Source organism: Alosa sapidissima, chromosome 5, assembly GCF_018492685.1.
Source record: "Alosa sapidissima isolate fAloSap1 chromosome 5, fAloSap1.pri, whole genome shotgun sequence".
Lineage (NCBI taxonomy): Eukaryota > Metazoa > Chordata > Actinopteri > Clupeiformes > Clupeidae > Alosa > Alosa sapidissima.
Window position 1 is genome coordinate 28501784 of NC_055961.1, and position 17445 is coordinate 28519228.

Sequence of the window (17445 nt, forward strand, 5' to 3'; positions counted from 1 at the left end):
TTGATATTGGCTGTTTGTAAGACTCCTGTTGATCAAGCAGTGTAACGAACCAGTTTCAGTTTTGAAAGTGTCTAGCAGCAAAAGCACATTTTACTTCGAGTGAACAGAGCTTCTAAAGTGGTGCAGAGAGACCATTACTAAAACAAGTTGGTCATACAAAAAGTGTGGGTGAAAAGTATGTTGGCCTATAGCAGTGTATTAATATTCCAGTCATGAATACATTTCAGGGAAAATGTTGAACCCTTGATAAAACTTAAGACGTCCTAACCCGATATAAAAGTATGTGTAACAGTAAACACCACTATACCTTTGTTGTACTGGGAAGAGTTTGTGTCCGTTTACAAGTGTCTCCTCCATCAATGCTGATGAGCTCCGCGTCTGCAGGTGGAAACGGTGATGGGAACACCACCACGTCACTCTTTAGTGTGTCTGAGCTAAAACACACGTCATACTGCTGAGTAGTTTTAGAGTAAGACCAGCTCCCGTCTGGGTGAGTGGTGATCATGGGGGCGCTGCAGCTGCTGAAAATACCATCAGTCCTGTGGCATTTCACTGCTATTAAAGTGATGAGACTGATGAGGAATATGGCCGATACTGATGCAATGGCCATGAGCAGGTACAGATTTAGATCAGACAAATTATCTTCTTTGAGGCGATTCTCTTTAAAAGGTGTCTGTGTGTCACTTGTACTTTCCACAACCACAACTTCCATAGACACCGTAGCTGAGAGAGAAGGCTCCCCATGATCAGACACCTTTATCACTAAGGGGTATGTCTTGAAGTCACTGTCACTCATCCTTCTCTTTGTTCGTATTTCTCCAGAGCTGGTTCCGATTCGGAAGAGGTTCGTGCCTTTAGGTTCTGAGATGTGATAAGAGAGTAGCGCATTGTAGCCAGAATCCGCGTCCACAGCCCTGATCTTGGCCACAAAGTAGCCGGCCTCAGCAGAGTAGGGAATGTTTTCAGAGTTCACGGAGCCTTGGTCAGAATACGGCGGGAGAATAACGGGGCTGTTGTCATTTTCATCCAGGATGAGAACGTGCACAGTGACAGTACCGCTTAATGCAGGAACACCAGAGTCTGTTGCCTGCACTTGGAACGTGAACGTTTTCATTTCCTCGTAGTTAAACGACTGTAAGCTGAATATTTCACCACTGAGAGAATCAAGGCTGATAAATGAGGATAGGGGAGTATCATTACTTTTACTGGCAACCAAAGAGTAAGACATCTTTGCATTTTCATCGAGATCTGGATCAGAAGCTGTTACTGCTGTGATAACACTCCCCACTGGCATGTTTTCCTTTATATAAACAGTTATCAGAGGTTGTGGGAATCGAGGGGCGTTGTCATTAACATCAGAAACGTAAATCTTAAACTCGCTAGTACTTGAGAGAGGTGGGTTCCCGCCATCTGTTGTTACGATGGTGATATTGTAGTCAGAAAATGTCTCTCTGTCAAGAGGCCCATCTACAACTAAAGAATAATAATTTTCGTAATTAGTCTCAAGTTTGAAAGGAACGTTGCCCTTAACGATACACTTAATCTCTCCATTTTTACCTCCATCTTTATCGGAGACTGTAACTAAAGCGACAGCTGTCCCAGCCTTTGTATCTTCTTTTACCATTTGTAATAGCGGCGTCACTGTTATTTCGGGCGCATTATCATTTACATCTACAACGTCCAGTAAAACTTTACATTGTGTAGTCCTTGGATGATATCCTTTATCTTTTGCCTGTACACGTAGTTCAATTGCTGGGTTTTCTTCGAAATCAAGTCGTCCATTTACCAGTATTTCACCAGTGTCAGGATTGATAGAAAATAAGCCATAGATTTTCGAATTTCCATGTCCGGTGAATGAGTACACAATTTCGCTGTTTACACCTGTGTCTGCATCTGTTGCTGTAACTGAAAGGACTTCAGTTCCGAAAGGAATATTTTCAGGTATACTGATTTTGTAAAGTGTCTTACTGAAAATGGGGTTATTGTCATTCACATCCAAGACATCTATTTTAATATCTAAACTGCCAGATTTAGGAGGTTTACCTCCATCAATTGCAGTCAATACCAGATTGATGACAGACTGCTTCTCCCGATCCAAAGCTTTCTGTAACACTAATTCAGCGGACAGACCTTGTCGCCCCTCACTCTGTGTATCCAAAGAGAAATATTCATTGGGACTCAGCCTGTAGCCTTTAAGAGAATTACTTCCTGTGTCGGGATCCTCTGCAATGGGGAGACTGAATCTTTCACCTGGATTAGCGATTTCAGTGATGTTCAAGGTAAACGAAGTGACCGGGAAAGTAGGTGCGTTATCGTTTACATCCAAAATATTTATTTGAATTCTGTATAGACTGTGAGGATTTTGAGCCACTGCTTCTATTTTTAAAGAACACTGCATATTCGTCACACAAAGCTCCTCTCTGTCGAGTCTGTCATCGACAAACAACTCTCCATTTTTTACATTTATCTGGAAATACTTCTTGTTGGACCCAGAAACGATTTGAAACTTACGGTTCTCCAGTTCGAGCACATTGATATGCAAGTCCTTTGCTACATTTCCAACAACAGTTCCCTTGCTCACCTCCTCCGCGACGGAGTACACAGTCTGGCCGGAAGCCACGTCCCATAAAGAGAGGAACATAATCAATGTCCAAGCATATCCACTGACCACTGTATTGCGCATATTTGCTCTATGTTCCTGGAAGACTCCTACTGAGTGTCAACGAAAAGGGAGCTCCAGCATCTGTTGTGGTAGGCTACATGCCATTTACAATCGGGCACAGAGTTGACGACGCTCGCTCGTTTCTTTCTGATTCACTTCTCCCCTCTCGATATGATGCCATAGAGGTGGAGCCACGTTAGTTAAACCCTCACAACCATGGTCTGTGGCGACACTGTGTGGGTAGTTCTCAAAGTAGTTCATAATTTGATGTATGCCAATCAATTCTGTTTAATGGACATTATTGTTTATTATTGATTTCCCCCTCATTTCCATTGCTTATTTTATTAGGCTATTGATTGAATTGACATTGTTGTTTATTAATGCTATTCCCCTTATTATAGTTTGACCAACATTCATTCTAATCTGTTCCCTGTTAAATTGTAAATATTATGTTGATTTTGTATGTGTGTGTCGCTTTGGACAAAGGCGTCTGCTGAATCCCATAACCATAACCATTTAAACCATCAACAATGACAACATCGAATATGTGACAAAAATCATGTCCTGTAGCCTATGACCTATGGAACAATGCGGTGGCTGTTTTATACGGTCACTTGGATAAAGAAAACATTCCTTTCTTTTTATTTATCCCAGAACATTGTCAGTGTTTTTATCTGAACTAGTTGTCGCTGTCCACCCAAATAGTGCTGAAACGCATTATCTAACTTGCAGCTCTATAAGGATCGTACTGCTAATAACTTAAACAGCAGCTTTGTGACAGTGAATGTACTCTCTTGTCTTAAAACGAGTCATAACGACTTTATATTGGCTGTTTTAACACTTCTGTGGGTGAAGCGGGGAAAAGATTTGAAGGTGCTTAGTATCTTTGAATGAACAGAGCATCTGAAGTGGTTCAGAGGGACACTTTCTAAAACAAGCTGTACATACAAGAACGCTGGGTGATGAAATGTAGCCTATAGCATTGCATTAATATTCCTTTCATATACATTTCATACATTTCATGGAAAATATTGAAACCTCGATAACACAATAAAAAAAAAACAAAGATTAGGTGTGTAATAGTAAAAAGCACTGTACCTTTGTTGTACTGGGAAGAGTTTGTGTCCGTTTACAAGTGTCTCCTCCATCAATGCTGATGAGCTCCGCGTCTGCAGGCGGAAATGGTGATGGGAACACCACCACGTCACTCTTCAGTGTGTCTGAGCTAAAACACACGTCATACTGCTGGGTAGTTTTAGAGTAAGACCAGCTCCCGTCTGGGTGAGTGGTGATCATGGGGGCGCTGCAGCTGCTGAAAATACCATCAGTCCTGTGGCATTTAACTGCTATTAAAGTGATGAGACTTATCAAGAATATGGCTGATACTGATGCAATGGCAATGAGCAGGTACAGATTTAGATCAGACAAATTATCTTCTTTGAGGAGATTCTCTTTAAAAGGTGTCTGTGTGTCACTTGTACTTTCCACAACCATAACTTCCATAGACACCGTAGCTGAGAGAGGAGGCTCCCCATGATCAGATACCTTTATCACTAAGGGGTGTGTCTTGAAGTCACTGTCACTCATTCTTCTCTTAGTTCGTATTTCTCCAGAACTGGTTCCGATTCTGAAGAGGTTCGTGCCTTTAGGTTCAGAGATTTGATAAGAGAGAAGCGCATTGTAGCCAGAGTCAGCGTCCACAGCTCTGATCTTGGCCACAAAGTAGCCCGCTTCCGCAGAGTAGGGGATGTTCTCAGAGTTCACGGAGCCTTGGTCAGAATACGGCGGGAGAATAACGGGGCTGTTGTCATTTTCATCCAGGATGAGAACGTGCACAGTGACAGTACCACTTAATGAAGGGACACCAGAGTCTGTTGCCTGCACTTGGAACGTGAACTTTTTCATTTCCTCGTAGTTAAACGACTGTAAACTGAATATTTCACCACTGAGAGAATTAAGGCTAATAAATGAGGTTACAGATGTATCAGTGTTTTTACTGTCAACCAAAGAGTAAGACACCTTTGCATTTTCATCGAGATCTGGATCAGAAGCTGTTACTGCTGTGATAACACTCCCCACTGGCCTGTTTTCCTTTATATAAACAGTTATCAGAGGTTGTGGGAATCGAGGTGCATTGTCATTAACATCAGAAACATACATAGTGTAATCACTAGAGCTGGAGAGAGGCGGGCTGCCGCCATCTGTGGTTACAATAGAGAGATCGTAGCTGGAATATTTCTCTCTGTCTAAAGGTCCATCTACAACTAACGAATAATAATTCTCGTAATTAGTTTCAAGTTTGAATGGAACGTCGCCTTTAAGTATGCACTTCATCTCTCCGTTTTTACCTCCATCTTTATCCGACACTGCAACTAAAGCGACAGCTGTCCCAGCCTTTGTATCTTCTTTCACCATTTGCAATAGAGGCGTCACTGTTATTTCAGGCACATTATCATTCACATCTATAACTTCCACTAAAACTTTACATTGCGTAGTCCTAGGTGAGGAACCTTTATCTTTTGCCGCCACACGCAATTCTATTGCAGGGTTTTCCTCGAAATCAAGCTGACCATTTATCTGAATTTCGCCTGTATCAGGATTTATAGAAAATAAATCATAAATCTGCGAATTTCCATGTCCAGCAAATGAAAATGTAATATCGCTGTTTACACCTGTATCTGCATCTGTTGCGGTAACGGAAAGTATTTTTGTTCCAAAAGAAACATTTTCAGGTATTTGCACTTTGTAAAGTGGTTTACTGAAAACAGGATAGTTATCATTGATATCCAAAACATCAATTTGTATATCTAATCTCCCAAATTTAGGAGGCTTTCCTCCATCTATCGCAGTCAAAACAAGATTTATGATTGACTGTTTTTCGCGATCTAAAGCTTTTTGTAACACTAACTCTGCAGATAGACCATGACCCCCCTCACTTTGTATATCCAAAGAGAAATATTCATTGGGACTCAGTCTGTAGCCTTTAAGTGAATTACTTCCTGTGTCGGGATCCTCTGCAATGGGGAGGCTGAATCTTTCACCTGGATTGGCGTTTTCGGTGATGTTCAAGGTAAGCGAATTGACAGGAAAAGTTGGTGCGTTATCATTTACATCCAAAATATTTATTTGAATTCTGTACAGGCTGTGAGGATTTTGAGCCACTGCCTCTATTTTCAAAGTACACTTCGTATTCCTGCCACAAATCTCCTCTCTGTCGAGTCTATCATCGACAAATAACTCTCCGGTTTTGACATTTATCTGGAAATACTTCTTGTTAGATGCGGATACTATCTGGAACACTCGTTTCTCTAGTTGTTGTGCATTTATGTTCAAGTCCTTTGCTATATTTCCGACAACAGTTCCTTTGCTCACCTCCTCTGCTACGGAGTATACAATCTGACCGGAAGACAAGTTCCATGAAGAGAAGAACAGAATCATTGTCCATGCATATCCAGTGGCCACTGTATTGCTCATATTTTTGTCCACTGCTTCTGTGCGACTCCTAGTACTTGATAGTAACCAAAAAGGGAAGACCAGTATGTTCTTGTATATGCCATATACAGATACAATCGTGTTTAGAGTGAAGGACTCTAGCTCGTCTCTTGCTCGCTTCGTTCACTCTTTTCATATGATGCGATAGAGGTGGAGTCACCAAGAGAAATAGTGTGACTCTGGACCCTCACAACCGTGGTCTATGGCGACACTCTGTGGATGCTATTCAAAATAGTTTATCATCCTCAGTGCTCCCACCATTGATATTTAAAATAAAATATATAGCACCGTTTTGGGCCTACAATGCCAATATCAGAGACATCAACTGTATGAGTTTTTCGAAAAAAATGTAATGGCTGTTTGAGTCGTTCATACAGACACAAAATCAAAATTCCCCACAACATTCCCACCAACATTCTCTGTTTTCGTCAGTTTTCAAGATCTACATCAACTGTCGCTGTCCACATTGATGGTTCTGAAACGCATTGACTAAGGGACAAATAAAAGTATAAAGTGTAAGTAAAGTGTTGGCCTAATGGCTTAAACGGTAGAATAATAGGCAGACCTTCAGTGCATGCAGACAGTGTAAAAGGTATGTACGACTTGGCGTGCTACTTGGACACATTCTGCATTCAGCAAGTGCAATCAACTAGTTTTGAGGAACTATTTAAATAGCATGCTTTTAGTTTAGGAGAAAGTACTTTGGGCAACATTTTGGACAGCTAAACCAAGATGGACGTACAGAAAGGCTTAGGTGATGATGCAATGTATAGCACAACCTTTACAGCACAGTATGAATACATGTCGGTAAAATATTGAACCTTCGATAAAACTTTAGAGGTCCTAACATATTATTAGGTGTGTAACAGTAAACGGCACTATACCTTTGTTGTACTGGGAAGAGTTTGTGTCCGTTTACAAGCGTCTCCTCCATCAATGCTGATGAGCTCCGCGTCTGCAGGCGGAAACGGTGATGGGAACACCACCACGTCACTTTTCAGTGTGTCAGAGCTAAAACACACATCATACTGCTGAGTAGTTTTAGAGTAAGACCAGCTCCCGTCTGGGTGAGTGGTGATCATGGGGGCGCTGCAGTTGCTGAAAATACCATCAGCCCTGTGGCATTTCACTGCTATTAAAGTGATGAGACTGATGAGGAATATGGCCGATACGCAGGCAATGGCGATAAGCAAGTAGATATTAAGATCAGAAAAACTCTCTTCTCTGAGGAGATTCTCTTTAAAAGGGGCGTGTGTGTCACTGGTACTTTCCACAACCACAACTTCCATAGACACCGTAGCTGAGAGAGAGGGCTCCCCGTGATCAGACACCATTATCACCAACGGGTGTGTTTTGAAGTCACTGTCACTCATCCGTCTCTTGGTCCTTATTTCTCCAGAGCTGGTTCCGATTTGGAATAGGTTCGTGCCTTTGGGTTCAGAGATGTGGTAAGATAGCAGCGCGTTGTAGCCAGAGTCCGCGTCTGCAGCCCTGATCTTGGCCACAAAGTAGCCAGCTTCAGCTGAATAGGGAATGTTCTCAGAGTTCACGGAGCCTTGGTCAGAATACGGCGGGAGAATAACGGGACTGTTGTCATTTTCGTCCAAAATAAAAACGTTTACACTTGTGCTGCTGCTTAGCGCAGGTGTTCCAGCGTCGGTGGCCTGGATCAGAAATCTAAACTGTTTAAATTCTTCAAAATTAAATGATTTTACACTGTATATTTCACCTGTCTCAGAGTTTATGCTGATATAATTAGATAAGGTGTTGTCATTATTATTTGCATCTACTAGCGTGTATGTTACGTCTGCGTTCTCTTTAATGTCTGCATCATGAGCCGTCACTTGTAACATTTTACTTCCAACAACACTGTTCTCTTTAAGGTACACGTTCATAACAGGCTCCTGAAATTTGGGAGCGTTGTCATTTACATCGGAAATGTGAACGGTAAATATACCTGAGCTGGACAAAGGTGAAGTCCCTTCGTCTGTCGCTGTAATTGTTATATTATATTGAGGTGTACTTTCTCTATCCAGAGGCCCGTCGACAACCAAAGATATATAGTTGTTGAAAGAAGACTCAAGTTTAAAGGGGGAAGAGTTGGCTATTGTACAGTGTACTGCTCCGTTTTTACCAGCATCTCTGTCAGAAACAGTGATTGAAGCAACAGTTGTTTTCAGCCTTGCATCTTCAGGCAAAGTGTTCAGCAGAGGTGTTATTGACATTTCGGGAGCATTGTCATTTAGATCCACCACTTCAATTAAAATTTTGCAGTGACCAACTCTAGGGGGGGTTCCTTTATCCATCGCTTGCACACGTAACTCATATGCAGGAGTTTCCTCAAAATCAATAAGTCCTGTGGTCGTTATAATACCAGAATCAGGATGAATCGCAAATGGCTGATTTTGCTTCACATTTCCATGTGCGGCCAACGAGTAGATAACTTGTCCGTTTAGACCTTCGTCAGCATCAGTTGCGTTAACTGTAATTACAGTGGTTCCAAATGGTGCATTCTCAGTCAATTTGGTTTTATACAGAGATTTACTGAAAGTTGGTGTATTGTCGTTGACGTCAATGACGTGAACCGTAATATCCATTGTTCCCGATTTGGGCGGTTTGCCTCCATCAACCGCAGTTAAAACAAGGTGAATTTCGGGTTGTTTCTCTCGGTCTAAAGACTTTTGCAGTACAAGTTCTGCGGATACATCATGGTCATTGCTATTTTGTACGTCTAGAGAGAAATGTTCATTTGGACTGAGTTTGTATGCTCTTACTGCATTGCTACCAATATCGGTGTCACTGGCCATTTGTAAAAGAAACCGGTCTCCTTGGAAAGCGTGCTCTGTTATATTTAATGAATACGACGACACCGGAAATTTTGGCGGATTGTCGTTTACATCCAAAACCTCTATTTCTACTTGATTCATATATGTAGGACCATGCGCAATAACCTCTATCTTGAGAGAACATTTTCCATGACTTGGGCACAGCTCATCTCTATCTATTCGACCATTAACCACTAGGAGTCCGGTCTTTAAATCGACCTTAAAATACTGTGAATATGACCCAGGTACAATTTGAAACATACGTGACTCAAGCTCCTGAACATTGATATGAAGGTCCTTTGCTATATTTCCAATCGCGGTTCCCTTCTTCACCTCTTCTGTTACTGAATATACTGTCTGGCCGGATGATACATTCCATAAACAAAGCACCAGTACAATCCGAATCCAGCGAGACTCCATGTGAAGAAAAAGATCCATTGCTGTCTATAGCATTTGGTTCATAAAATGATTAGCGCACTTGGTTCTCCTTTGAACCGACGAGAATCATTCTCCAGTCCTGATAAACACATGGAAAGCTCGCAGTGATGTGTACGATGTAAAGATGGTATGTTAAGCCCACTCTTCAGTGCGGAAATACTCCTGACCTGCAACAACCACAGTCTGCAGCGACATCTCGCGTTTCTTCGTATGCCACTAAACACTTTAGGCCTACATCACCTTTGCAACAGTGAAGCATCAGTATCATATATTGTTATGTTTTATCTCTCTATAGATGCAAAAGACATTGGAGATCAAACACAGGGGATTGTTATTATATTAGTTGCCATCAACAAGTGTACCTAGAGTTATTTTCAAATGTTGCTCCACAGCAATATACTACTGTGAAGACCAATTATGAATGACAAGGGCACTGTCCATGGTGCTGAAACGTAACCATCGCAACGTTTGCGGTTTTTTTTTAAATTATTTTTTCCCTTGACTGAGCTCTGTCTATTCTTATAGTCTTATAAAACCAAGACTAATTTTAAAGATTATATTTCTATAAACTATAGCCGTATATAATATGTCCTCACCAGCAATGTCTGAAAGTTCCGATCAACTGATGCTAAACAGATTCCCCTGACCAGTGTCGTTTCATGCAGTTCCATGTCGTTCCAAAACAGTCCTTTCCACTTTTGTGTACTTTTAGGTGCTGTGATCACATTTTGTAGCCCAAGTCAGAAGCTTTGTTATGACCAGTGAATGTAGGAAATACACCAGCAGGGCAGACATTCTGACTACCTCGAATATAATTTAACTGGGTAATATGAACATTTTAGAAGTATCAGAGGAGAGATTGCATCTTACCTTTGTTGTCCTGGGAAGAGTTTGTGTCCGTTTACAAGTGTCTGCTCCGTCAATGCTGATGAGCTCCGCGTCTGCAGGCGGAAACGGTGATGGGAACACCACCACGTCACTCTTCAGTGTGTCTGAGCTAAAACACACGTCATACTGCTGAGTAGTTTTAGAGTAAGACCAGCTCCCGTCTGGGTGAGTGGTGATCATGGGGGCGCTGCAGCTGCTGAAAATACCATCAGTCCTGTGGCATTTCACTGCTATTAAAGTGATGAGACTGATGAGGAATATGGCTGATACTGAGGCAATGGCGATGAGCAGATAGAGATTAAGGTCAGATAAGGTTTCCTCTTTGAGAGGAATTGTTTTAAAAGTAAATTGTGCGTCTCCTGTACTCTCAACAACTACAATTTCTACAGATACAGTCACAGACAGAGAAGGCTCCCCCTGATCAGAGACGGTGATTATCAGCGGGTGTGTTTTTAGATCATTGTCACTCATTCGCCTCTTTGTCCTTATTTCTCCAGAACTGGTTCCGATTCGGAATAGGTTCGTGCCTTTGGCTTCAGAGATGTGATAAGAGAGCAGCGCGTTGTAGCCAGAGTCCGCGTCCACAGCCCTGATCTTGGCCACAAAGTAGCCCGCTTCAGCAGAGTAGGGGATGCTCTCAGAGTTCACGGAGCCTTGGTCAGAATAAGGCGGGAGAAAGACAGGGCTGTTGTCATTTTCATCCAGTATACATATGTTAACAGTGGCGTTGCTATTCAGCGGGGGAATGCCTGCGTCCTTTGCCTGCACTTGAAAACTCCATTGTTTCATGTCTTCATAATTGAAAGATAGCATAGTGTTTACCTCGCCTGTTACCGAATTAATGGCAACGATATTATACACAGACATTCCATTGACATTGTTTTCCAATAGAGAGTATGTCACCTGAGCGTTTTCATTTGCATCAAGGTCATATGCTGTCAAGCTTAAAATACTCGTTCCTACAGGAGTATTCTCTCTCACATAAACGTTAATAACATTTTCTGGAAAGTGCGGAGCATTGTCATTTACATCTGAAACATGTACAACTACACAACTTGTGCTTGTGAGAGGAGGCGTTCCCTCATCTGTTGCTGTGACTGTGATGTTATATTCAGAGTTCGTTTCCCTGTCCAGTGTCCCCCCAAGCACAAGAGAGTAGTACTTCCCTTGGGATGATTCCAACAGGAAGGGTATGCCATCGGGGATGGAGCAGTGTACATGTCCGTTTTTTCCCCCGTCTCGATCTTGAACCGTGATCAGGGCTATTGCAGTGCCTTTCTTTGCGTCCTCCCTCACGTTCTCCAAAAGGGAGGAGAGTTTGATATCGGGTGGGTTGTCATTCACATCAAGGATCTCCACCAGAACTTTACAGTGTGATGCGAGAGGTGTGTGGCCACGATCGTGGGCCTCCACTCGTAGCTCATAAGCACCCGTCTCCTCATAGTCCAGTTTCCCGAGTGTTGTGATTACACCAGTGCTTTGATTTATTGCAAATTTCTCAAATATTCCCCTCTGGCCCTGTTTAAATGTGTAAATTAGCTCACCATTTACACCTTCGTCGGCATCTGATGCAGTGACGGTAAGAACAGGTGTACCAATAGGTGTGTTTTCAGACACCTGAACCTTATAGACGGATTTAGAGAACTCAGGTGCGTTATCATTGGCATCTAAGACATCTATGATTAGTTCAGTTGTCCCAGACCTGGGCGGATTTCCGCCATCGACAGCAGTCAAGATTAGATTTATTGCAGCTTGTTTTTCCCGATCCAGCGCTTTGTGCAGCATTAACTCCGCAGAGGGGCCTTGGTCGGCCTCCTTATGTACCTCTAACTTGAAAAATGTATTCGAAGACAGTTTATAGGATTGAACAGTGTTGCTGCCAACATCCGGATCATCAGCGCTGAGCAATGGGAATTTGGCACCTATAAAGGTAGACTCCGCTAGCCTAATATGTTGAGATCTCCCAGGGAAAACGGGTGCATTGTCGTTCATGTCAAGTATTTTTATCTCCACACTGTACATTCTCAACGGGTTATTAACTATTGCCTCCAGGCTTTCTATGCACACAGGACTAGAGGAGCAAATATGTTCTCTGTCTATCCTTTGACTGACGAGAAGGGCACCGGTTTGTAAATTCACTTCAAAATGTTTAATTGCTGAGCCGGAGACGATGTGAAGCAGGCGTCCCTCCAATTCAGACACTTTCAAGTTCAGATCCTTCGCTAAATTTCCAACAAATGTCCCTGGGCTTACCTCCTCTGCTATGGAGTAAGTAATTTGTGCCGACATTCCTTTGCGAAGACAAAGAGCTATCCAAAAGAGACACGCAGTGCAAAAACGTTCCCTTGTTTTGGATGCGTCCATTGTTGTTCAGTCATAGAATCCTGGCAGTGTGGAATATCTAACAGTTACACGTGAATTAATTCGTAGAGGTGATGCGCAATCGGGACAAGCTCACAGTATCTGTATGGCATTCCTCCGAAACGCAGCATGGTAAAAGGAGCGTGGCGGTTGAGCTGGGGCTTCCTTTAGTAGGAGGAGATTGTGGTAGGTGAACTATAGGTAGACAGCGACACCACATGGACTTCTATGATGCGTATACAACACAATAATATGTTTGAAATTATGTTATAACTTATAATGATGTGATGATGTGATATATATAATGATGGATGTTGTTTGTATGTCTCAGGAAGACCGTTAGTTGGAATGCCCCTTCTTCATGTGTTAGCCGTTTGAAAACTTCCGAAAAGCTATTTTTCCACTGCCATGGACAGTTGTAGTCAAAGACTGCTGCAGCTAGAGTACATCACACAGAAGCTGCATTTGCATTTGGGGAGATAAGACGAGAACATCAATCCTCCTATTGTTATTTTAGTGACAATATGAGTATTTGGATGGCATAAGAATGTGGATATAAAACGATTTTACTGAATCTCAATTACAAGGGCTACAGAGGATAGTGTGCTAAATGTGACATTGACCTCTGCCAGATAGCATTTATAAAGCATGAGCGCTACTCAAAGTCCCACTAGTTATTGTGTCACATGCCGGATGAACTATTGAGAAGACTAATTCCCTTGTATTAGTAGAGTTACACACAGAAGGTATGTTTGTATTTTATTTGATGATGTGTGTTTTTTAATCATATTTACCTTTTTCACCCCAGTTACATGACAGACAGACAGATAGACAGACGGAGCATATGAGTCAGGTCAAGTTTAAAAATATTTCTTAAAAAGTTGTTTTTCCTTTGATAAACAATGGCAATGGGCCCAACAGAACAAAACCCAACATGAGAGCTGATAATAGTGGCCAACTATGCCTATAACATACTATGATACTGATCCATCCTTACTGTTTGTAAGATAGTAGTTGATGACAAGATCACATGGCAGTGGGTTGTGGTCAGCAGCACTGAAGATGGACACTCAGAGTAATGGCTAGGTCTTGAGTTCAGACACTCTGGAGTTCTTTCTGGTTATCTTTTAGTATCATCACTTTGAATCAATGATAGAAAGGCATGCTCCATCAGCACATTTTAATTGTGATATATGCATACTATATTGATTGTGTTAAGTGCACATTCCTTAGTGAGTTATTAAAATAAAGCCATTTTCTTGATCTTTACCTGCTCGAATTTCTATGTTTTTCAACATGATGTGCCTGTAAAATATTCTTTAGAAAGTAGCAAAATAGTATCTATCTATCTATCTATCTATCTATCTATCTATCTCTCATTTCAGTAATTCTCTTTATCTCTATAGTCTGTAAGATCAGAGAATCAGTAGGAAACAAACCCATGGTATGTCCTGCTGATGTCCAGGAGACTGGGGTAACTACAGGTCAGTTCTCTTTGCCAGCTCACACTAGATTTGGATAAGGGCTCCCCCTAGTGAACAGAGACACTCCTCTGTTTTTTAATGAAGAGAATGCACTCTCTAAACACATTTTGAAGTTACTGCAACTAAAATGCTTATGACTGAAATGTTGAAATATGATATAAGACATTTCAAATAAGCTTTCTTTAACTAGGAGAACAATTCTGGGTGTATGTCTTTCCAGTCTTTACAAACTATGAAGAAATATATGATCAATGATATGGAATTTCTGTGCAAAGCATTAACCTAATTGTTAGAATGTGAATTGTACAAGTAATAATAAGCTAAAACCTTTCCACTATCTCTCTTTCTGGCATCAGAAGCAAGCTGCTATTAGATTAGGAATGTTTTTAGTTGTTTGAGAATAAGAATGTGGATATAAAAAGAGAAAGTAAGAAGGGTTTTCTATGCCATAAAAAAATCTATTGTAAATTTTACATACCCATTTGGATCTGGCTCAAAATATTCAGTTATTGAACCAATTGCATTATATGGCAGTGAAATGTGGGGTCCTCTTATGTACAATGGATTTGAAAAATGGGACAAGCACCTAATCGAAACCCTGCATGCAGAGTTCTGTAAAAGTATCCTCAAGGTACAGAGGAACACACCTAATGTAACAATCCATGCAGGGCTGAATTAGGCCAATACCCTTTATTAATTAAAATAGAAAAAAGGGCTATCAAATTTTTCGAACATCTCAAAACAAGCGACCCCAGTTCTTATTGTTATGAAGCCCTAAAAAGCCAAGAGATGAGTGTAAAAACAAGCCCCCTCATCCAGCTAGTCCTGAGACTCGCACATACTAATAGTACAACTAATACAACTAATAGTCAGCCTCAGGACCTTGCCACCCTTTCTCAAACAATTTGGCCTAACCAAATTAAAAATGCAGAAAAACAAAATGACTTACCATATTGGACTGAAACAACAAAAAGACAAAACAAGTGTCAATGTTATTTGGCCCTAAACAGAGAGTACACTGTGGCAGACTACCTATCTACTGTCACTGATACCAGACAAATACTTAATAAAAACCTTGACCAGTACACCCTAAGCAATCACAGTCTGGCTATCGAGAAGGGCAGACACAGGCAAACCTGGCTGCTCAGAGAAGACCGGCTGTGCACCAACTGCAACCAAGGTGTAATAGAAACAGAGCTTCACTTTTTGGCTTACACATTCCCTGTATCCATAAATATGCCATTTTTCATCAGATTGCCTCAAGACCTATGATGTCCTTCACAAAAGGCATTTGAACACATGAAATTCATTGTGACTAATTTCTTGAAATTTGAGTGATTTATTCAACTTAGCCACACTTTTTTGTTTACCGTCAAAAATGACCGCCATAGGTGGGAAAGTATAATTTTCATCCAGCAGTTGAAAGACATCTCAATACACACACTCCTATAACTTTCCTGTGCTTGTGTGCCCATTGTACACATGAATCATACTTTTCACAAGAAAGCTTAGAGTAAATTATGGGAGCCAAGTGTTTTCTTGAGCTAATGTACTTCTCCCCCAATGTGAACCATACATGCCAAACAAATCAACCCCCCCCCCCCCCCCCCCCCCCACACACACACACACACAAACACAAACACACGGTTCACTTGTGCATGTGAACCACCAATGTTCGCACACACATGCATGCACACACACAAAGAAACACACACAACCACACACAAACAGAGACACACACACACACACACACACTAATTTGACTTGAGTACTATCCAATTCAACTGCAAGTGAGAAATCACATGACTCATAGTCATTTTGCTTCCTCATTCAGGACTGTGCAGGTGTCTTGCGACGCCACATTTTCCCTCACGAAATTCTCAGTACTTTACTTCCAGTAAATCATCAAGAAAAAAATATGAGCAACCTTTATTGATAAGTAAAGATGCATTATATGCCATAACAGACTCGCATATGTCTGTTTCTTTCCACACTTGCAACTGCCTGTTTATGTGTGCCTCCTAATTTATTATTTAATTCTACTTTCTTACCTTTTACTTTTAATCCTGCCTGCCTCCCTTTTTACCCTACAATGTTCAGTGCTTTGAGTACATGATAAAGCGCTCTACAAATAAAATGTATTATTATTATACAAAAGAGCCTGTTTTTTTCATGTTGCGATCATAGTGCAGGTTTTGTATTGGGGTTTTAAGGCCAGGTGGGGTGACTGCTTTCTCCTTTTGCTATATAATGCAGAAGTAAAAGGGCTTGCTGTGATGCTTAATGAAGTGTGCTCAAAGTAAGAGCTGTACGAGGGACCCTTAGACAGGTTGACCCCTGTATGAGGGCACCCATGGAAAGGCGATGCATTAGTGAGGCACCCTGTGATGAACAGTGGATGGAAGGATGTACTAGGGGCACCTGTCTGTGTGAAGTGCATGAGTGTGCTTCATGAAGTTTTACAGAATGCCAGCATATGGTTGAGTATGTGCCCTGGCTACCATACCAACATCCATGGCTTTTCGGTGTTGCGGTCAAGCTGCACACTTGCTACCCCATAGCCCCAAGTTTGAGGCCTGACTGATCCCTCTATTTGCTACAGTGTAGGCCTATCCCCTGTGTTTCTCTTTTGAGACAAATTACTTACTAAACTTTCATAAAGTCAGGTGCAGGTCTCAGAGGGAAAGTGGATGTTGTTATGTGTGTGTGCATGAGTGTGCATGGGTATACATGGGTGTACGTGCACAAACTCATGGATGTGTGTGGGTGCTTGTGTGTGTATACCTGAGAATGTTTGGGGAGATGTATGGATCTTTTAACCAGTAAATAACAGTGAATTAGATTTTTGTTAAGTATGAGACTTGTAATACATTGAAAACCAGATATATATTTTTGTTCTAGTGTTAAGTTATACAGATAGGTTCACTTAAATGAATATGTTAGCTTTAATTCTTAAAAATAGGAATTATTTTACTTTTTATCGTCATGGTACAATGTTGCCTTGAGTCAACATATCTTAAAAATATATGAAAATTAAAAAAATATATGCCTATATATAAAATATTATTATTATTATTATTGTTAAAGTGTACATTTTTAAACAGAAAAAACAATGCAGCTATTTTTTTCCACAAGGATATTATGATGGGTACCATAGAGGGTTAAAAACACTGTCATTTTTATTGGTATTTATGTTAAAATAAGAACAGTTAAAACTGTCTGGTAAAATTTGACCACAAACAGTAAATTAAGGGGGGTAGCAACGAACAGTGTTTAAAGGTTAAATATTGTAGAA

The 17445-nt window shown here is 41.1% G+C and overlaps 4 protein-coding genes across 5 annotated transcripts in view; all 4 read right to left on the reverse strand.

The window, feature by feature from the left end:
* The window catches only part of LOC121709523 (protocadherin alpha-C2-like), a 66416-nt gene extending 63508 nt beyond the window's left edge, over positions 1-2908 (reverse strand). Inside the window, exon 1 of one of the 2 annotated variants that reach the window (XM_042092969.1) lies at positions 308-2907. In XM_042092969.1, coding sequence (XP_041948903.1) covers positions 308-2683 — 2376 coding nt within the window. In that variant the 5' untranslated portion in view covers positions 2684-2907. Of the gene's footprint in view, positions 1-307 lie in introns of both variants that reach the window. The other variant, XM_042092970.1, reaches the window with a different exon arrangement.
* A 925-nt stretch (positions 2909-3833) lies between these two features.
* On the reverse strand, positions 3834-6107 carry LOC121709759 (protocadherin alpha-12-like). Its single transcript, XM_042093362.1, has 3 exons — positions 6035-6107; positions 4208-5502; positions 3834-3974 (listed from the first exon to the last, which is right to left on the reverse strand). The coding sequence occupies exons 1-3, from the start codon at positions 6105-6107 to the stop codon at positions 3918-3920; spliced, it is 1425 nt and encodes a 474-aa protein (XP_041949296.1). The 3' UTR covers positions 3834-3917.
* Positions 6108-7032: 925 nt separating this feature from the next.
* Positions 7033-9428, reverse strand: LOC121709528 (protocadherin alpha-2-like). Its single transcript, XM_042092976.1, has one exon. The coding sequence runs from the start codon at positions 9415-9417 to the stop codon at positions 7033-7035; it is 2385 nt and encodes a 794-aa protein (XP_041948910.1). The 5' UTR covers positions 9418-9428.
* A 600-nt stretch (positions 9429-10028) lies between these two features.
* LOC121709526 (protocadherin alpha-1-like) lies at positions 10029-12767 on the reverse strand. The gene has a single exon (XM_042092975.1). It carries the CDS (start codon positions 12667-12669, stop codon positions 10234-10236), a length of 2436 nt encoding a protein of 811 aa, XP_041948909.1. The 5' UTR covers positions 12670-12767; the 3' UTR covers positions 10029-10233.
* Between the last annotated feature and the right edge of the window lie 4678 nt (positions 12768-17445).